A 21,915-nucleotide genomic window follows, 5' to 3' on the forward strand; every position below is an offset into this window, starting at 1 on the left:
GGGTAATACAGACTGGTGTGAGAGTAACACAGACTGGTGTGAGAGTAACACAGACTGGTGTGAGAGTAATACAGACTGGTGTGAGGGTAATACAGACTAGTGTGTGGGTAATACAGACTGGTGTGAGGGTAATACAGACGGGTGTGTGGGTAATACAGACTGGTGTGTGGGTAATACAGACTGGTGTGTGGGTGATACAGACTGGTGTGAGGGTAATACATACTGGTGTGTGGGTAATACAGACTGGTGTGTGGGTAATACAGACTGGTGTGTGGGTAATGCAGACTGGTGTGTGGGTAATACAGACTGATGTGTGGGTAATACAGACTGGTGTGAGGGTAACACAGACTGGTGTGAGGGTAACACAGACTGGTGTGAGGGTAACACAGACTGGTGTGTGGGTAATACAGACTGGTGTGTGGGTAATACAGGCTGATGTGTGGATAATGCAGGCTGGTGTGTGGATGTAGCTGTTGGTGTGTGGGTAATGCAGGCTGGTGTGTGGCAGTAGGGTGTTGGTGTGTGGCTAATGCAGGCTGGTGTGTGGATGTGGGTGTTGGTGTGTGGCTAATGCAGGCTGGTGTGTGGCAGTAGGGTGTTGGTGTGTGGCTAATGCAGGCTGGTGTGTGGATGTGGGTGTTGGTGTGTGGCTAATGCAGGCTGGTGTGTGGCAGTAGGGTGTTGCTGGTTTATCCCTGACTCACCTCTGCGTGAGCATCAGGTTCTTCTGGTTCAGGTTACCCATCAGCTCCTTGATCACCCAGCCAATCACCTTCCTCGGCTCCACCTTGGTGTTCCGCACGACTCGCTCAAAGTAGTCCATCAGCCCCGCCTCATTCTGCACAGTGAACCACAGTCATACAGCCACATCTACAAACACACATTACACTCAACATAAAGTACTGGGTGCAGTTAGTGTCCCCAAGAAGACTTCTGATCCTTTGAGTTTTTATTACATTTCAACTAGCAATGACATTACTTTCAGGACTGAAAAAACTATATTTTGTGCTGTGGCTTGGTCTGTGTACGCTTTAGCGACATTAAACATACAGCTCTCATAATATCTGGAAAGATCACCACAATGTCAGACGTGTCACAAAGATGGCACTGCAGTAGAACACATAACTCTCTGACCCTGTCTCTCTCACCACTAATGTGAAGCTGTGTTCGGGCAGAAGGCCGTACTCTTCTACGAGCCGCGCCCTTTTTAGTCCAGGAAGCTCCGGCAATAGGGTCTTTAGCCTGTCAATCACCACAACCTGGGTGGGGTCAACACCAGCAGGCACAGAGGCCACGTCCTCATAAACGAACAGAGGAGGAAGATTGGGCTCTGGCATGAACCTGAGGAGGAGAGACAGGGAGAGAACGCCTCATATGGGGGACACAGAGAGAGAGGAGACAGGAGTGAGAGAACATGTAAATGTGACAATGAACGACAGCAGAAAAGAGAAGAGAAAAGATGTTCTGGGCAGAACATAAGGGGGCGTGTGGGAAACACACACACACACACACACACACACACACACACACACACACACACACACACACACACCCCCCTTTCCCCTCGCATGCTGACTGTGTGACCCTCTCATCCTCCCATTTCTCTTCTCCTCTTTTCCTCTCCCCTCTTCCCCCATTTTCTTGTCTAAAACAGCTGATTCCCATTTATGCCAATGCAGTATCCTCACAAGCCATCCTTAATTGTCTATTTTCTACACCCCCCACATACCCCCCCCCCCCCCACATACCCCCCCCCCCCCCCCCCCCCACACTCAAAGCTCAGCATCGTTCCTCACAGACGCTGTAATTTAAATGGCTCTGTTTATGACAGCAATAACAATGGCAGGTCCTTCGCTATAATAAGCCAGGCTGGAACTGTGAGGTGCTAAAATACTTAGTACACTGTAGAAAATCTGCTGCACTTTCACCTGTTCACACTCCATCTTTAACTCTGCTATACTTGTTTCTCTCTTCACTACTTCTTTTATATTAAAACCTCTTTTGGCACTGGCATAAAACCTTTATCTTCCTGGGCCCAGGCGATTCATCGTATCACTCGACTTCTTTCACCACATCTCCTCTCCTCCCCTCCCCATCTCTTGCTGTTTGGCTCCTCCCTCTAACCCTGACTCCGCCCAGCACCCACCTGTAGTCCTGTAGACCCTCTTTGTCTCTCATTGGAACTGTTGCTCTAAGAGAAACCACAGAGACATTTGCAGATTATTTAAGTGAAACATACAGTAGTGTTCAATATAATAGTGTGTTTAAACGAGTTAAGCTTTAAAATCTTTATAGTAGTTTTTATTCCCATGCATTGGGAACATTGCATACTGTTTTCCAAATCAAAACATGAAGAGAAATGTATATAATTTGTAACTACTTTACAGAAAATAAAAAATGAACATTGAGTTGTAAAAAAAAAAATAGCAGTGTCTGCATTTGTCTTTACAAATTCTAAATATGTACTCCTTTATTATGATCTAGCATTCCTGTGAATCACTAACCTAATATTTAGATGAATAACCACAGTTTTTTAGAACTGCTTCACACCTGTGTTGCATAGAGTCAACTGGTATTTCAGCCCAGGATGCTTTGACTGTATCCCACAATTCGTTTGCATTTCTTGGTTTTGCCTCAGAAATGGCTTCTTTGATGTCACCCCACAAATTTTCTAGCAGATTAAGGTCCGGGGATTGGGCTGGCCACTACATAACCTAAACTTTGACTGGAACCATGATTTTGCTTGTTTACTGGTGTTTAGGGTCTTTGTCTTGTTGAAACACCCAGCTCAGGGGCATTTCCTCTTCAGCGTAAGGCAACATGACCTGTTCAAGTATTCTGATATATGCAGACTGGTCCATGATCCCTGGTATGTGGTAAATAGGCCCAGCACCATAGTAAGAGAAACATGCCCATATCATGATGCTTGCACCCACGTGCTTCACTGTCTTCAGAGTGTGTATTGTCGTCTGACAAACTGACTACGGCCCTTGGACCCAAAAAGAACAATTTTACTTTTAATCAGTCCACAATATGTTTTTTTATTTCTCTTTGGGATAGTTGATGTGTTCTTTGGCAAATTGTATCCACTTCAGTATGTGTCTTTTTTTTTTTAACAGTGGGACTTTGCGGGGACTTCTTGCTAATAGATTAGCTTCACACAGACGTCTTCTAACTGTCACAGTACTCACAGGTAACTTGAAACTGTCTTTGATCATCCTGGAGCTGATCATTGGCTGAGCCTTTACCATTCTGGCTATTCTTCGATCCATTCGAATACTACTGTTACGTTTTCTTCAATGTCTCTCTGGTTTTGCTCTCCATTTTAAAGTGCATTATTGTCTGCACTTTATAAGTTTTACCCTCTCCGATCAACTTTTTAATCAAAGTTCGCTGCTCTTCTGAACAATGTCTCAAACGACCCATATTTCTGAGGCTTTCAAGGAGAAATGCATGTACAGCATGTGCTGGCTTCACCCTTAAATAAGGGCCACCTGATTCACACCTGTTTCCTCACAGAATGATTGTCCTCACTAAGTGAACACCACGCTGCTATTATTTTGAACACATCCCTTTCAATTAATTATTCAAATACACAGACTCAATAGCATGTATATCATGAGTGCTGAATCTGTGGGCTCTCTAAGAATCTACTGCACCAACTGGTAAATTATTTGTCATGTGGTACTATAATTTATACCAAAAACAGTGATTAATCTGGTTAGTCATATTGGATTGCTATTATTTTCAACACTACTGTAGTACAATCCTATAAGCAGTTTAGGAAACATCTGTGTGTGTTTGTGTGTGTGTGTGTGTGTGTGTTTGTGGTGAAGGTGAGTATGACCAGAGGAACAGTTGTGAACTAGCTGGGAGAGGAATGTTTTATTTCAAGGACTGATAACCATAATCACAACATTCTCATTTGTGTGCATGTTTATGTATGCATGTAGGACTGTATGTGAATGTGTGGAATTAATGTTGAATTTGTTATGTAAATTTCTGAATATTTAGCTTTAATATAGCTTTATTTAGAATGATTTTTACATGCATATTACCAGCTTCAAGAAAATAACAAAAATGCACATTTTAACTAAATACACTCAATTCCTCACTGAGGAGAAAAATGAACACGAAACTCATGCAGACTTGACCCCACTGGGGTTCCTTACGCAGACTTGACCCCACTGGGGTTCCTCACCCAGACTTGACCCCACTGGGGTTCCTTACGCAGACTTGACCCCACTGTGGTTCCTTACCCAGACTTGCTGTCAAAAGCCCGCGTCTCATTGATGATGGTTCCGCCAGTCTCTAGAACCTCCATCTGCCTCTGGATCTCATAGTCTATAAAATATTATCCAGAAAACACATCACAATGAATCCAAAACCTTTTACTAAGTGGCAATACCAAAAGACCCCAACATTTATCACAGCACAGGGACAGCAAAGGCCTTCTGCCAAAGCTCAACACACACACACACACACACACACACACACACACACACACACACACAGACACACACAGACACACACACACACACACACACACACACACACACACACACACACACACACACACACACACACACACACACACACACACACACACAGCAATAAAGTAGAGAACAATCATTTTGTGTAGCAAAGAGTGTGAAACAAAAGTTGATCATCTAGTCTGGAATAGATTAGGATTAATTCAAAGCCTAGCAAACAAAAACAAAACTAATCCCTCATCAGTAAGCAGGTTCAAAGACTGATGCAGTAATATTGCAATTACACAACAATGATGATAGTAAATAAATGGATTATTATATATATTAGTCCTCTCCAGGAGTCCTTGAGAGTCTGGTCTTCTACTATTGCATCAGAGGAAATGTCAATTATGGAGGCCTTGGGGTTCACAATAATGCTACTCAGACACATCAAATTCTGTATATGTATGTGTGTGTGTTATTACAGGCCTAGAATACTCATGCACCCACCCATACATCACGATTACTTCAGAAGTGATAATGCTGGAGAAAAGCACTTCCAGCTGTGTGTGTGTGTGTGTGTGTGTGTGTGTGTGTGTGTGTGTGTGTGTGTGTGTGTGTGTGTGTGTGTGTGTGTGTGTGTGTGTGTGTTCTGTGTCTATCCTGTGGCTCATTATATATGCAGCAGGAATACAATCCTGTGAGGTGTCCCAGACACCCTGGGGCTCAAAGACTGGGGTTGGACACCCAGGGACATTAACACACACCAGCTGCCCACACTGTGTTCAGTTAGGGAGGTTCAGCTCAAGAACAGGTCTCACCTATCGCCCTGGCAACGTATCGAGCACTGTTGATATTCTTCACTTCAGTCCGAACGCCTAGCGGCTCTCCCGGACAGTGGACAGAAACATTAGCATCAACTCTCAGCTGACCCTCTGAGAAAGAGAGAGAGAGAGAGAGAGAGAGAGAGAGAGAGAGAGAGAGAGAGAGAGAGAGAGAGAAAGAGGACATAGGATGAGTATTAATTGAATTAGAGGGCTGTTCTACTCTCATCTATCAGTGAATTTCAGACAGTTTTATGACTTGACTAGTGTGGCTGACGATCCTTTTTCATGCACACCTACTGAAATCACCTGAATTAATCATCCTCCTACTTGGAACCATAAGCTCACCCTGGACATATCCGGCTCATCTAACTTCAGCCACAGACGTTCCCTTAACAAATACTTGGGGAAATAATGAATATTAATGAGCATTAATGAATATTAAAGAAACTTGCCTACTAATGATTAAAAGGAAGGAGATGGAGAGGGAGAGGAGGAGTGATGAGGAGGGAGCACGGAGGAACTCACTGTAAAGGCTCATTTGCAGCAGCCATTCCTGAATTTTCAAAAAGCTTGGCATGCTAGGCTGCGCATAAATTTGAATGTGAATAATTCTATTTGCATGAAATAGATGAATAATGTGGTATCCCAGTGTGGCCTGTGCTCTTGTGAATAGCTCTCACTGCTTTGTCCGAGCCAGATAAACACTTTACAGCGTTTTGCTGCAAGCGCCTTTTGATTAAACTGGAACGCATAAGGTTTTTGCGATGGCAAGACAACGGTTTTGCTTGGGTTGCGACAAACTGACTGGATGGAGGAGAAATGAAATGTCTCCTTAAGACAAAACACGACTGTCCTTCCCAAGGGCCCGAATCACCAACAACATTCCATATTCATTTTGAGTCCTCCTGCAATTAGAGACACATCTTCCCAAGACCCCTGGTGGACCACGGCACAGAGACGGAACAGGTGTCGCTGTTGCTGGAAAATGAGGTGCTTCAGTATGCAAGAAACGTTGCTCATTCTTCAGGCTAGCAACACAAGATACCCCAGTGCAGTAGAGAGAGCTGCACAGCTCAATACAAGCAAGTAAAATGGCCAGAATGGCTTAATTAGGGCAGAATCGCTGGTAGACGGGTCGTTGCTGGACTGGACAGAACCCATAACTGTTCAGCAAAGAAAATCTATATTTGCATATGCTTTTATTTTATTGCTTATACATATATTTTATGCCTTTCTCAAATTAAAAAGTGAAGGTAAACGTGGATTTATATTTTCACCATCAGCTTATGAATAATTGTTATACGAAGCAGTGCTAATGTTTGCAGCAGTGTTTCAGTATGCCCACAATGCATTGCTCCGATTTAAAAGATGACAACTATTTAATATCCACATTCTAAATCGGTTTAAGGTTGTGCTGAAGAGAATAGCTTTGTATTTGTGCTGAAGGCTGTACTGTCTATGGCAAAGAGGGTATGAGGGGCTTCGTCTGTGTTAGTGGAAGTAATAGTGGGTTTTTGCTGAGTTAATGCTGAGGGTTAAAACTGAATAAGCTTCCATTGGATTAGTTCTTACTGAAGACTAACAGTGCTTTAGTTCTTGCATAACAGTGTTACAGTGGTTAAATTCTTGCGTAACAGTGTTACAGTGGTTAAGTTCTTGCATAACAGTGTTACGGTGGTTAAGGTCTTGCGTAACAGTGTTAAATTCTAATGATAATTAATCGAATAAATTCTAATGATAATTAATCGAATAAATTCTAATGATAATTAGTCAACTAAAACTAGACTAAGACTAAAAACATATCCAATGACTAAATTATGACTAAAACTAAATGACATTTTAGTCAAAAGACTAAGACTAAAACTAAATCAAAAATTGCTGTCCAAATTAACATTGCAGTGGTTAAATTCTTGCGTAACCGTGTTACAGTGGTTAAGGTCTTTCGTAACAGTGTTACGGTGGGATAGTTAGTTTATGCGTAATAGTGATAAAGTGATACTGTGGTAAATCTGCTGACCAGCCATGTTTCCATGGCAGGTGTCCAGCGTCTGCAGAATGAGCTGGAGCTCTCGCACAGCTGCGGCCGCCTCCTCCCCACACCCCATATCAGCCTCCATCACCACCTCCATCAGACCCACACCTGCAGCAGGCAACAGGTGGAGCAGAGAGAGAGAGAGAGAGAGAGAGAGAGAGAGAGAGAGAGAGAGAGAGAGAGAACAAAAGAGAGAGAGAGGAAGAGACATGAAAAAGCAAAGGGCACAATGAAAGCAAGTCTCTGCTTTGAATCCCGAAATACATTTTAATACTATAATACTAGCATTCTAATATTTTACTATAATATTCTATTATTTTATTACTATAAAGTTAAAATACTAGAATATTTTAATACTTGACATTTACAGATGCAGAGATACAGTCGATGATGCTCTATATTCACTACAGTCTGAGGCAGCGTCCTGTAGTCCTGCAGTCCTGTACTCCCACCCTGCAACACGGGACGCTGCACCATACAGTACCTGCTCGGTTCAGATCTATGAGTGTCTGGCTGCGGTGGTCGTCATGGAGACTCTTGCCGCTGTCCTGTTCTAGCTGGATCTGTTTAATCCTCACGCTCTTCGTCACCACCTGGTTCCTCTTCCTCCCTCCCAAGTAGCTATAGGTGAGATAGCCATTTACTGCAATGGGCAGTCTCTGTTGTGTGATCTGGTAGCCTGCCTGTGTGTACACAACACACACACACACACACACACACACACACACACACACACACACACACACACACACACACACACACACACACACACACACACACACAGATAGAGAGAATTTCAGCCTCTTAACTGAAGAGGCCAGTTGTGAGGCATTTCTGTGTCCAGCCAGATACCTAATTAAACAACAAACAAACAAACAAACAAGCCCTCCCTGTGCAGAGGTCGGCGGGGTTTAATGGAGTGTGAGTGAAGACCTTCTTCCTGGTAATTGGGTGGAGAGATTGATGGTGAGCAATATCAGTGAATGGATGACTGATCTAAATGAATGTGGTCCCAGTCGTCTTGAGTGAACACAGCTCACTCACTTCTACTACAACACAGAGCTCGTAGCTGTTGCCGTGGCAACGCCTCCACAGTTGAAGAAAAGAGTAAGTGTGTGGCAAGAGGTAGCTGATCATTATACACACACACACACACACACACACACACACACACACACACACACACACACACACACACACACACACACACACACACACGGGAAACAAAAACCATCTATGTTCACCACTAAATCAATTAATTCTTTACTGGAACACAAACATAATTCAGCACTAGGGAAATTCAATTTGCAGGGGTAATGGATGAAACTAGTAATAATACCCAAGGTTTTATTTCCCCGCTGTTTCCCCAAGGAATCACCACACTACTTTTAAAGGGGAATTCATTAGTGTACGTGGGAGCACAGGCCAAACATCTCATATAGATGAACGTCTGTGTTACAGTTCAACACGAGCCAAGCACACTCCTGAGAAACTACAAAGACCAAGATCCCAGCAGGCCACAAAGGTTCAGAACTCGTGAAGACTCTTTGTAAACATGACTCACAGCGACTGCAGGCATCTGTTGTAGACACTCCATTAGTTCACTGATTTAAAACCCCTGTAGGATTCACTACTGAAGAATCATCCATATGTACACAAACACAACATTCAGTTCATACCCTAGCACAGAAGCGTGTCTGTACCCTGCTCTGGCATAGTCACAGGCGCAGGATTAAACCAGTTACCAGCTGCTGCCTTATTCATGGCTTTATGTCAGAATCAAATCCAGCATTCGTGCTGAACTTTTCCACCAGCCCCATTAACACAGCTCAGCACACGGCCCCGAACTCGAACTCTTAATTAGCAGCACCTGTGGCAGGGCTTTGTGACGCACGGACACACTTCTAGAACACGAATCTGATTCCGGAAGGTGGCTGGAATGACAACCAATCAGCCAAGAGCTTATCGGAGGTTAACGATTGGTTACAACACTGCTTTTTCACAGCCATGTTTCTACTCTTCCCTATCTGAGAGGGGAAACAGCTACATGCGAGCTTTCCCTCCAGTCACACTGTGATGCCGCCTGCACTCATCCTATCATTACCACAGAACACTCCGTTCTTCGCCATTTCCTTACATGGTTGCACCTCATTTTAAAGGCCAAAATCATTTAAAGTTGTACGCTTCCTTTAGTTGCAGTGTACATCAGTACAACAGCCCACACTTTAAACTCTTTGTTTGAGGTTTAAAATTAAGAGATAGTGTGTTCTGTTGTCTCTGCAGAGAATTGTTCTGCAGCATTCAATTCAACATTTAGATTATGACTAAATCGATGTGGTGGGTATTTCTAGCAATTTTCCTATAACTAAACATCATCATCAACGCAGCAGGGCCTATTGGGAAATGTAGCTAAAGATTCAAAGTTTGGGAAGACTCACAGGCATGTCAGCATAAAAGTAGTGCTTCCTGTCAAAAAGGGACTTCCTGTTGATGGTGCAGTTGAGGGAAAGACCTGTCATTACTGCTGCCTCCACACATCTCCTGTTCAGCACCTGAGACCAAATAAACACACAATATCAAAGACAAAGCAAGATACAAAAGCAAGCAAGATCATTTCTTAAGAACATTAATGCTTTACTTATATATATAGAAATAAGAAACTTCACACATTCATTAACTTACTGGTAGTGTCCCAGGTAATGATGCGTCGAAACATGATACCAAAGAGTTTGGTGGGGCGCAGAATTTTACACGAGAGCTCGAGAACAGCTTTGATGTAGAATTAATCTGTGCATGGATCTCCAAGCCAACAACCCCGACCATCCGAGGGACACTTTTGAACAGAAAATTGGGTTCGGATAAGGTCCAGAATTAACAAAACATGTTGTTCTCCATACATGTAAGTGAGAATTATATTTAATGTTTAAATTGCCATAAAGACAAACAAGTTTGTTTGTTTGGTTGAAGAAAAGAATGTAGTTCTAAAGTTAGCTATCCTAGCTAGCTTAATAACACTATCTACATAGACTGACGAACCAAAAATGCTGACCTACAGTGGATATAAACAGTGTACACACCCCTGTTAAAATGCCAGATTTGGTGATAAAAAAATGAGACCAAGACCAATTATTTCAGAACTTTTTCCAACTTTAATGAAACCTATATTACATACGACAACAATATCCTGTATTCTTCGTATATCTGGGCTATGGGGTAGGGTGGCAAGACAGAAGTCCCTTCTAATGAAGAAAAACATCCAAGTGTGGCTAAATTAAACAAAAAAAATGCATTTGAACTTTCCTAAAAGCATGTGGGAAAATGTGTTATGGTCTGATGAAACCAAGGTTTCACTTTTCGGCCATAATTCTAAAATGAATGAATGAATGAATTGTTCAACTTGTATAGTGCCTTTCTAGAACGCAAGGTCGCTTTACAATTTTTATACAGATACAACTCTTACACACCCAATCACACACCGGCGAGAAGCGGCAGCCAAAATGTATGTTTGGTGCAACAAATAACACTGCACATCACCAAAAGAACCCCAAACCCACAGTGAAGCACGGTAGTGGCAGCATGGTGGTGTGGGGTTGTGGGGAATGGCCCAACCAGAGCCCAGATCTGAATCTGATTGTAAATCTGTGGGGTGATCTGAAGAGGACTGTATACAGGAGATGCCCATGCAACCTGACATATTTAGAGTGTTTTTGCAAAGAAAATGGGCACTTACACAATCAGATTATTTTAGTTCTGCCCCTTGAAGATTTCAGTTGGTTTTTTAATTGAGATGTACAGGTTATAAGTCTCAATAAAGGTGGAAAAAGTTTTAAAATGATTCGTCATGGACTTTTTTTTTTGATCACTAAACCTGGCATTGTAACAGAGATGTGTACACTTTTTATATCTACTGTAGGTTAACTATGAACCCTTTTATAGTTAGTTAAGTAACTAACCTGGTCAGCTACACTAGCTACCCAACAAGCTAGTGGAACAGGCTCTTGTGAAATTTGGCAAGATGCATTTTTCAGAAGTTTAAATAAATGTAAACAGTATTTTCTCCTTTCAAATTATTGCACATACCTCATGGTTTGTAACTTAGTAATCATTCTTAATTGGGCCAATGTGCCAATACGAAGAGTCATGGCTTAACACAAAACCTAGCTGGGTTAGCAAACTGACTAAATATCAGTCATGGAGAAATGTGAGTAATTCTGCCTCTGAATCACTGACATTAGTCAACATCCTAATCCAGACTAGTTAGACTCTTATTTAACTCCAGTGATCTATTGCGTTGACGTGATGACTTTCAACACATGCTAACTAGCGTTTTTCTTACCTCTTAGTATGTATTTGCGACTGGAATTGGCATTTGAGCCCAGATGTCCATATACGTCTCATCGAGATATTATGTTGAGCAATACTGCACATATTCTTTAATTTAATACATTTATCTAACTTGTGCAGGAGAATACTGTTCCCCGAAGAGGAGGCAGCCATCTTGTGTTTTGAACAGGGCAAAGTGGATAATGTAGTTGGAGCAAAGGCACTTTTACTGGTATTGAACCGTTAAAAGACTTCATCTCCCGAAATGCTGTAGTGACAAACCTGCGACGCTCCCTCTGGGTTGTACTTCCGGGTCATCGCTCCAGTTCCGGTGTCGAAGGCTGGTCGGTGGCGGGAGATTCACGCATGGTCTCCTGTACGTCTCCAGTTGTGTTCTGAAGTTAGTTAAGACACCTCGTGTGATCACCGAATTACTAACTAGCAATGGCAACACAGGAGAACGGGTCTCGTTACACCAACGGAGCTGTGTGTGATAGTCTACAAAAAAGCGATGCAGTGGCTACAAATGGCAAAGTCCAGCTGGAGCAGAACGGAGACCACAAGCAGGCCTTACGATTCACCTTCAGTGCCGAACCCACTGTGGAAGATATCAGACGGATGCAAGCGGAATTCACAGACGAACGCGACTGGAACCAGTTTCACCAGCCTCGGAACCTGCTGCTGGCCATGGTCGGGGAGGTGGGGGAGGTGTCGGAGTTGTTCCAGTGGCGCGGGGAGGTCGCGGAGGGCTTACCGGACTGGACTGAACCGGAGCGAGAGCATCTCGCCCAAGAACTTAGCGACGTCTTGATCTACCTCGTCGAGCTGGCTGAGAAGTGTCACATCGATTTGCCGCAAGCTGTACTCCGCAAAATGGCACTTAATCGGCTGAAGTACCCGGCCAGCAAAGTTCACGGTTCGGCAAAGAAATACACCGAGTACAAAGACTCGTCCGAGTGATGTTTGGTGTGCAGGCACGATGCCCCCGTTACAGAACACTAGCGGTTACATCTGTGAAGGCGTTACAGAGAACTGCTGCTGCTGGTTCACGAACTGGAAGGTTTTCCACGGTCCGCTGCGGTTTTATGTGCTTTTATTTAGAGTTTATGTTGGGCGTATTTAAATGTATATTTTTGCATGAGTAGCCAGCAATATTCTGCAAACTTCCAACGTGATTTCTCTTTTTATCCCCATACGTCTAAAGTTTAGCCACAGAGAACTAGGATTGAATCTTTATATGTTCTGCCTATAATGTCATTTTCTGTTTTCAGTTGCCACCTGTCGCTCTTTATTCTGTTTGTTTCATTTATGTTGTGTATCGCGGATCGACCAACCGCAGGTTTCTCTGACCAGAGTTGCTTTTGCATAGTTTTAAAATGTGCAAAAGTACTGATACTTTTTTCAATTTAGACTTTTATTTCTTATAAGCAAATTGATTGTATGGCATAGTAGTAGTATTATAACTATTTTGTAACTATAATGGTGGCTCCTGTCTTGTGATAATTTCATGTCCTACTAACATGTTTACTGTGCATGTGCTCTGGTTCTGTTCATACTCCACACCAATGAGCAGAAATACCATTTCAGGACATGTGACTTATGTTGTACACTCTAATCAAAACACGGTGCTTTAAAAGACAGTTCTGATCTGGCATCCGCTGTGATATTTGAATGGGTGTAATTACATTCATAAGACATTGATAAAACATTGATAAATGACTCAAGAATTAGAAATTATTTCTGTGCAGTCAGATCTGAGATTAACTTTATGGAATTGAACTCTGTGTGTTTTTATGTATCAGCTACACTGTCAAACCATGTGAAAACATGTTAGCTGAGCTCACTCATGTAATACTAAGCTCTAAAAATACCCCTGAGTGCTCGCACAGCTGTCTGCTTAACTGATGATGTTTGCCCTACCATTTATGGTGCTTCTTTTCATTTATGGTCATTTTGGCACATTATTGTGAAATCCTCTGATTTCACTATATCGAGATTCAACTGTAGGAGTTTATAGATTATTCAAGCTTACTTTGTCACATGAAATGCATCCTGTGTCACAATGTATTTTAAATAGCACCCGAGTTTCCATTCAGATCTAATCTTAGTAAATACAGGGTCCGCTGGCAGAGGTGTTGAACATGGTTCTTCTCATCTTGCTTTTCAGGGAAGTATATTTCTTTTTGTTCATTACACTAATAATTCATAATTTTTCTTATTTACCCCACTTAGTTTTCCGGGCCATTGTAAATATTGTGCTGATGTGTCCATGTGCAGTAATTCTGGGTGACACACATGGACATCATGGCGTGTTTCTGTAGGTCTGATTGCGGTGAGGAGTGAGAGAGCGAGAGAGAGAGCCCTTAGGGGTGGGCTCGTTCTTCCTCTCCTCCTCTCACAGGTGCTCACACACTCGTTGGAATATTTGATTTGTGCGACACGTGTTTCGGCGATTGCCTTTCACAAAGCTGCACTCCCTCCAGTGGTCGCACAGCCTGACACAAGCATGTCTGGCTGCGTCCTGTAGGTAGGTGTGTTTGGACATCAAAAACTTCCGCCCACATCCATCCCTGCCTACCGTACGTGGCCCCACGAGTGCGTCAATCACCTTGAATGTTCAAGAAGCAACATGGCACTTAAACTATGCATGTAATACTGGTGTTTTCACTGATGTGAAGTACTTGACATCATGTAGCATTACACTTGATTCATTTTCCAGAGAAAATGTCTACTGAACATATCTGGTTAGAAGTAGCTCACCGGTTAAGGAGCAAGTAATCAGAAGGTTGTTGGTTTAAGTTCTACTATCATCAAGTTCCCACTGTTCGGTTTTCTGAGCGAGCCTCTTAACCCACAGTTTCTCAAATTGTGTGCTGTCGCACCTCTTAAGTTCCTTTGGATAAACATGTTTACTGAGAGCTGTAAATGTAAGCTTCAAAATGGATTCAGGATGTAATTATTCCTAGCATGTTGTAAGGTCAGTTGAACCTTCCAGTGAAATACTCCTCTTCCTAGGGTGCACCTCCATGTTACTTAAATTTGGGTGTTTACCTCACCATATAGATTAGCACTACATCCAAAAAGAGGTTACTTCATATAAAGCCAAATAGAATGTGACTTTCTGACACCTTAATTCTAGCTGCCAGCATTAAAAAAAACACGTAAATTCATCTTGGTGAAGTGTACTGTCGCTTTTCTAGCATGCAGGCTTCAAATATGGTTCTTTTCAGTTGCAGTCTATCTAATACAAGGAAAGGGGTGCGGTAGTGTTTTTCCAAGTTAAAAGAAGCATGCAGAAGTAACAGGCAGTTTGTAAGGTTATCAGCCGTGATGTAACATTTGGACGGTACCACAGTTGCAGCTAGCCAATAACTTGCCTGGAACCCCACACGACGAATCGCCTTCTTGCAGGATCTCAAGTAGATGTTCTGTGCCTGACGCTCTTTGGTTTCTGTGATCAGGTGTTAGGGAGATCGTGTTCTCGTTCTCTTACCTCGGCTCTCGCAGGGAGAATAAAACCACGGCGCCAGAAAGTGTGGGCGTCTTAATGCGATGAAAGGGATGTGTTGAAGAGTAAAGGTGTTTAAAAAGTGGATATTTGAAAGTTGACCATTTAGAAGGAAAGTGAGAAGCCACGATTGCTGCCATTGTCATAGAATGGAGCAATTTTCAGGTGTGTTATCAAGGTTTCTTTGTAATGGAGCTGAATTAGTAGAGTGAAATCTGTTGCAAATGCAGGTAGGTCGATTATCACCTTTTGTTTGTTTTTTCTTTTGTCAGTATATATTTGTCTCTCAGACAGTTGAACAGCCACAGAATGCACAGTAGATCCACAGGGAGAGCTCAAACAAAAATCAGCGTTGAACATACATAAATGTTTAATCCAGCTTGAATATTTATATCAGCAGAGTGTAGGACCTGCAGGCCACACTAAGACAGACAACAAGTTTGTGAACTTGACATCATGCTGCAGCAAACATTTATCACAAGGCTCTGGTCTCCCTGGTGTTAGCACAGCATTTAACATTAAGTGAACCTTTGCTGTGATACTTTCTGGCCAATGACGTAATCATTATGAAATAACAAATGACTGTATCTGAGACAATATATTTCCCTTTGCCCAAATACATTACCCTGATTTTCTATATGCAGGCCAGTTTACTCCTGTGCTGTTTTTCTTATATTTACCTTCATATTGGGGCTTCATTTCAAATAGTCTTATATTTAGTTGATAAAATATGATGTATTAGTTGTGCTGTTAAATTCTACTCCTATAACATTAGTATGTGTGTTTATAGAGTGGTAGGTTGGTACCTGGACAGGAATTTTGTCATGAGTCCTACCATCTTATTTATGAAAACGTACAATTTCACAGTAGTGTTAGAGGCTGCTTGCAGCACCTTAAATCATCCGTCCGGTATCATCAGAACTGATAAAAGGACTTCAGTGGAGGACTGATACTCGATCCTCCTCTCTCCACATAACGGGGCGCCTCTCTCTCTCTCTCTGGCTCTTTCTTCCTCTCTTTTCTGCTTTTTTATTCTCCCTCTCTGACTCCTTCCATCTTTTTCTTTCCCTCTAGATTAAAGATGTGCCAGAATAAATCATACTGGTTTCAGTTCTGGTAGGTAATTTTTTAGTCCACTGGTCGGCATGGTTACTACAAGTGTTATCACAAAAACTGCTGTTCTGCTGGAGGTGGAAAAAGCCACAATTAGCTGTATAAGAGAATATTTTACTGAGATTTGTAAGGTATGAAACACATTTGTCTGCAGTGACTCATGGTTGCTACTAGAGAGGAGAGCTGTCTTACTGTAGCGTAGGGGAGGACAAACATTCGGTTTTGTGTTCATTTTTTTAAACAATTACAAATGGAATACTTTGTCTCTCTGTCTCTCACTTTCAGCCTTGCTCATTAAAGAAGTGATGTTGGATTGGTAGTGTGTGTGTGTGTGGGGTGAGTGGAGTGGAGGGGAGGGGAGGGGGGCTTTGTTAGATTAACGTTAATGAACAATTTCCCATGCCGAAGTTTCCCTATTTTCCTTCCGGCTTTGTCTATTTCTGTCCCCTGTTGGGGATGAACAGTTTTTTCAAGCTTTGACGTGTGTGTACACTGAATGAGATCTGTAATGAAACTATCACAAGAATGCACACGGAGTTTGAACCATTGGCCCGTCGCTTCTATAGACGCATGTTCTCCTTTGCAGAACACAAGATGTCACTCTCTAGAGACGGGGGCAGACCATAATGGCAATTTTCTATTCAAGATAGTTGTTGCCATGTAGCACTGTTGCTATGGTAGATGTTCCATTTGCTTTGCTACACTAACAATCAAATAATGTCAGTGGTAGGGTAAGTGGTAGATTGTAAAGCCGCCAGTAGGGGGAGCCTTACCTCTGCAATATGCCTCATGTGATTAGTGGGCTGTATAGATCTCATGGAAGAATGAAAGGCTGTAGAAGAAACTGATGGCAGAATCAGTTTCACAAATGTGCCTGTGATTTTGTGTCTTTGACACTCTTATTTCCACACGGTGTGTTTAAATAAACACATCACTGTTATTTAATGTGAGAGCACACAAATCTCTCCTGATTCATGCTTTAATATTAATTTATTGAGCACATGGATTTATAAACCATATTAGGCCGTTGGAGAAAATGCAGTTGCCATGTCTGTGAGAGAGAATGAAGCATCTCTCACCTCTGTGGCTTGGTTAAATAAGGCCTGCTGGGTGATTTATAGTATAGATCACAAATGACACTTGGCCTCTATTAAATAAAGTGTTGTGTTGTGCATGTACGGAAATGTAGCCTGGTTGGTTTAGTTTAGTTTTGAGGCTGTGTTCAGGTCCAAGAGAACAATATATGGACTGGCATCATTAATGTGCAACTGTATGTGTACTGTATGTGTGTGATGGAGTCCATACTCAGACTCTGGAGATCATGTGTGTGTGTGTGCGTGTGTGTGTGTGTGCGCGTGTTGATTTGTTATTGGAAAACACACAAGACAGCACTCTTGGGGAGGTTCTTTGTAGTTACTATATACTGTCTGCAAACTGGAGCAGAAGACGAAGTCAGAACATCCTGCAGACTGTACAGTGCCGACTGGTCACACAGGAAGGGGCTGTCACTGAGCGGCCATTTTCTCCCCCACATGTTTGGGGCTTCTGTAGCACTTCCTGACCTGAAGGTGTAGATCAGGTCGTTTGGTTAAAGTGATCTGTGCTTGGTGATCTTGTGGGATCCTTAGTCATTTCCTACAGTGTCTTTGTTGCCTCACAGTAGATCCTCCCCCGTTGCAAAATTCAGATCCATCACAGCTGGTCCAGATTAGCAATGAAGACCTTGGCTAACTCGATCATGCGTGCATGATTGGTCTGAGAACCGAGCTCTGTGGGACGGTACATCTCCAGCAGGAGAGTCAGGACCCATCCCTCCGTTTCAAAAAGAAACCGATAGTAAAGAAGTGGCTTTAATTTTATGAAATCACATCCTGTGAAGAATAGCAAAATCGATTTCACTCTTGGAGGACGCCTTTATCGACAGACACCTCCCTGGCCTCTCCATGCTCTCCTCTGGTTGCAAACCCCTCTCACAGCTCCACAGCTCCTGCCTTTCGCCTTTAATCTGACAGACTATCGCTCATCCAGTACAGAGGAGGGCGGCTCTGCACCTCTTTCCACCACACACTCTCAGCATCGCTGTGGCTCTCTGGATCTATCCATGAGCCAGTGTGCACACACATACGGGCACACGGTAAGAAAAATAACAGTGCAGTGGGGACCTGGTGCTGGTTTTGAATCAGGAGCCAATCACCTCCCCTATCACCTGCTAGCATGGATTTGATGTGGTGCTGTTTATATTTGAAGCTTAGACCTACAGTCTAAAATGAAGAGCTGTAAAAAGCAGTAGTTCATAACTGATGTATAGACCTGCAGCGTTTGTTATACATAACAAGAGGTTGTTAGAGTTTATAGCTGACTCAAAGTCAATGAGCCTGCAAGAGCCTCTTCCAGTGTTTACTGCAGATGCTGTGCTGAGAAATATCTGCTGCTTTCCTGTATTTTAACTGGGGCTTATGAGACCATGAGATAGCAAGACGTAGTACGAATCTGAAACCCAAATGTGACCAACAAGAGCGCCAGAGGGCCCTTAAGTAACAGACCATAATTGCTGGCAGCCAGCTCACTGCCTCGGAAATTACCGAGTTGAATTTCGTCTTAACTTCTGTGAAAATACTTGGTCTGTAGTTCTATAATGACAAAGTGGTGGTCCCACTGTATAATTTCCTATGAGACTGTAGATAAGGCATCCTTTATTGATTGCTCTCATTTTATTCTATCAACATAACTATTCTGCTGATAGAACTATTGATAATGCTGTCGCCATGATCGGACAGCCCTTCGCTGCAGTCACAGTGGCGAGATGTTTTGTGGTGAGAAGACTCAGACCCAGAATCATGGAGGCAGGAAATCCAGGCCTGTGTAACCTGCTGAAGCCTGATCTAATAATCTGATGGATCTGTTTATACTGGTACTGAAAGTGAACCCTCCTCGTCGGGAGAGAGTACACGCACCCCGTCTCCTGAGGAATTCCCACACTTCAAGAGTGAATGTTTCCAGGCACTGAATGCGAGGTGCTTATAGGGCTTCTATAGCTTAGCATTTCACTCCCAGATCCCAGATTTCTGATCCATCTAGTCAGCTAATTACCAAGACATTCATGAGGGGTGTTCAGATGGGTGATGGCACTAGGAGGAGTGATAAATCACACGGGCCACTCCAGGACTGGCACTGAGGAACGGTAAAAACCTCCTATTGCTCTAAACGAGTCTAAATAGGGACAATACCTCTTTTGGTTTCTGTGGTTCCCTTGGTTTCTTTTCACTGATGAATGATGGTTCTGGCCGTTTGGATCTAAAGGCGGGGAGGGCGGTTGTCCTTTGTTTTAAACACCGTGAAGCTGAGGTGCGGATTGGCATCTGCGGTTATTTTTTTCTTCACAATATCACAACTGTTTGTTTTCCATCGTCGCGAAAACAAAATTTCAAAAAGCCCCTCACAGCGGGTGTGGCGTGTTTGTGTGGAGACTTGGCGCTCGGTTCACTTCTCCTCGAAAAGCCCCCCGTGCCAACCAGAGCAGCAGCATCTCCTACCACCCTGGAGGGCGGCCGGCGTGCGCCACAGCTGGGCACCGCCCGAGGCACGCCAGCTCCAGGATTATGCACAGCGCCTGTGACACGGCCCAGTGTCCCACGGCTATATTTCAGGAGGCATGCTGGGATAGCTCGGTCCTCCTCACTGTCACTCTGCGATTCCATGATTCTAATGAGCACACTAATGATTCATTAAATTGATTAATTCTGAATGTTTTTTTGATTGAAAAAGGAGGCGGTATTAGTGTTTGAAGTACCCATATGTGTAGTGATTGAACCTTGAAAGGTAGTGATGAACTGTGTGTATGTACATTACCCTTTCTGCTGATCTGACCACAGCTTTGTTATCCATTAATCTTTAGGGATATTTGAGGATCTTAAAAGGTGGTATGTAGTTTTGTTTATCAATCACCGCTATTGATAATGCTGCCGCTATGAGGTTGAGGTCCCTGTGGTTTCCCTGCAGTCAGAGGCTTTAATACCAGGAGGGGTGCTAATAAACCCCTGCTGGGATTACACACCCTGCCAGCTCTGATCTGTAAAGTAAACACTACAGCACAGGGTATGAGACGGCTGTGTGTGGATATATGTGCAAACCGGTGCTTGTATACATACACAGGAGTTTGACAATAAAGCAATAGCTTAAGGCAAATATATTTTTCTTTGCTGTTTTACCACTGTAGAATCTTCCCGTAAGAGGCTGAAATCACATCAGACAGGAGAGTAGGTGTGCATTAATGGTGAATTCCGCTCATTCATAAACGGCTCACTGCACAGGTTTGACCTGTTTTTCCTTTCGGGATGGCAAATGTCCCGTTCGTCCGGCTTCATTTCATGCCTGCCTTACGTCGTCATTGCGCCTAACAACTAAAGAGAAGAGCGGAGATCTTGTTTCGTACTCATTCACCACCCATCTCCTGCCTTCTGACCCATTAGTCTGTTCATCTGTGCAAAATGAATTTGGGGTGAATATTTCTCATCTCCGCTGCGCTATGGGAACAGAGCTAGCTGTTGCTTCCTCTCTGTCTCTTTCTTTCTCTCCCTCTCTGCCCCCCCCCCCCCCCCCCAGTATATCTCTTCTCTCTGAAGTTTTCAAGCATTTGCTCAGTTGCTTGGTGTTTTATGGATGTCAGTGATGAACAGATTATTGTGTTTGGAGATTTACATGGTGCAAGCACATAATCTCCAGGCTCACTCAGTACAATAGACCCCAGTACAGCAGCACACCGGTACTTACTCTTAAAGTACGCTTTCCTTAGCACACAAACGTCAGTGGCACTGTGAAAGTGGGTGGCCCACATTACCAGTCATGATGTGTTGGCAAACGGAGTGATCAAATGAGAGTTCTGGAGCGTGAATCGTCGGAGGGCGGTGGAAGGATATCGGTGTCCTCCTGGTCTCCCTGGAGCTCCAGCCTTAGACTGGACCAGCTGCTGTTGGCGTTAGTCCTGTTCTTATCGTCTCCTCGTCCCTCAGACGTGCCCGTATGTCCTCCGCTCTTAACTCGGCTTCATAATTAAATAACCGTCTTATCTGTCCTTTGGCGCCTTTGTTGTGGCCGTTACTATTGCTGTGGGACAAGCACGCCATTGTCTGCGGCACGGTGATACGTGGGGTGGCCACAAGAGGGCGCCTCCTACACGGGGTATTAAGGGCCGTTGATGGTCCGCAGAGCCGTAAAAAGTTGTAGCTTCATTAGGACACAAATCACCGCCAACAAAGCCCCTTCCCCGCTCTGTCCTCACCATGGACCCCTGTCGAAGTTTGGTCATTACTGCGGGAGTGAGAGGGAGGGTGAGAGTGCTACTGAATCGCTGTCACATCCCAGCGCTCCACAATAGAAAGTGCTGCTCAAGCAGACGGGTTGCCAGGTAAGGAGATAACTAATTACAGCCGGGCCCGATCTATACCTCCCTCCCCGGGTTCCCGGGGTCTATTCTCTCCCCTCTATTAGAGGGCTGGGGAGAAAGACCAAAGCTGCAATGCTGGCTGCCCGGTGCGGACAGTGAAGCCTGTTGGTAGGGCTGTGGTGGGGAGGCCCCCTATTCAGAACCCTGCTGTTCCCACAGCTCCGCACACATGCATGAAGGCCATACTGAATGGGCTG

General features: G+C 43.6%; 3 protein-coding genes across 3 annotated transcripts in view; 2 read left to right on the forward strand and 1 right to left on the reverse strand.

The window, feature by feature from the left end:
* Nucleotides 1-11,858, reverse strand: part of gatb (glutamyl-tRNA(Gln) amidotransferase, subunit B) — a 15,898-nt gene extending 4,040 nt beyond the window's left edge. Inside the window, exons 1-10 of the mRNA XM_077016349.1 lie at nucleotides 11,668-11,858; nucleotides 10,014-10,164; nucleotides 9,770-9,883; nucleotides 7,816-8,014; nucleotides 7,317-7,439; nucleotides 5,294-5,407; nucleotides 4,260-4,344; nucleotides 2,147-2,191; nucleotides 1,149-1,341; nucleotides 705-838 (exon numbers count right to left, since the gene is read on the reverse strand). Coding sequence (XP_076872464.1) covers nucleotides 705-838; nucleotides 1,149-1,341; nucleotides 2,147-2,191; nucleotides 4,260-4,344; nucleotides 5,294-5,407; nucleotides 7,317-7,439; nucleotides 7,816-8,014; nucleotides 9,770-9,883; nucleotides 10,014-10,164; nucleotides 11,668-11,828 — 1,319 coding nt within the window. The 5' untranslated portion in view covers nucleotides 11,829-11,858. The remainder of the gene's footprint in view (nucleotides 1-704; nucleotides 839-1,148; nucleotides 1,342-2,146; nucleotides 2,192-4,259; nucleotides 4,345-5,293; nucleotides 5,408-7,316; nucleotides 7,440-7,815; nucleotides 8,015-9,769; nucleotides 9,884-10,013; nucleotides 10,165-11,667) is intronic.
* Nucleotides 11,859-11,959: 101 nt separating this feature from the next.
* Nucleotides 11,960-14,514, forward strand: dctpp1 (dCTP pyrophosphatase 1). Its single transcript, XM_077016354.1, has one exon. It carries the CDS (start codon nucleotides 12,099-12,101, stop codon nucleotides 12,612-12,614), a length of 516 nt encoding a protein of 171 aa, XP_076872469.1. The 5' UTR covers nucleotides 11,960-12,098; the 3' UTR covers nucleotides 12,615-14,514.
* The window catches only part of LOC143508327 (uncharacterized), a 77,905-nt gene continuing 68,623 nt past the window's right edge, over nucleotides 12,634-21,915 (forward strand). Inside the window, exons 1-3 of the mRNA XM_076996803.1 lie at nucleotides 12,634-12,724; nucleotides 15,116-15,187; nucleotides 15,287-15,327. Of these exons, the coding sequence (XP_076852918.1) occupies nucleotides 12,634-12,724; nucleotides 15,116-15,187; nucleotides 15,287-15,327 (204 nt within the window). The remainder of the gene's footprint in view (nucleotides 12,725-15,115; nucleotides 15,188-15,286; nucleotides 15,328-21,915) is intronic.

This window comes from Brachyhypopomus gauderio, chromosome 1, assembly GCF_052324685.1.
Source record: "Brachyhypopomus gauderio isolate BG-103 chromosome 1, BGAUD_0.2, whole genome shotgun sequence".
Classification (NCBI taxonomy): domain Eukaryota; kingdom Metazoa; phylum Chordata; class Actinopteri; order Gymnotiformes; family Hypopomidae; genus Brachyhypopomus; species Brachyhypopomus gauderio.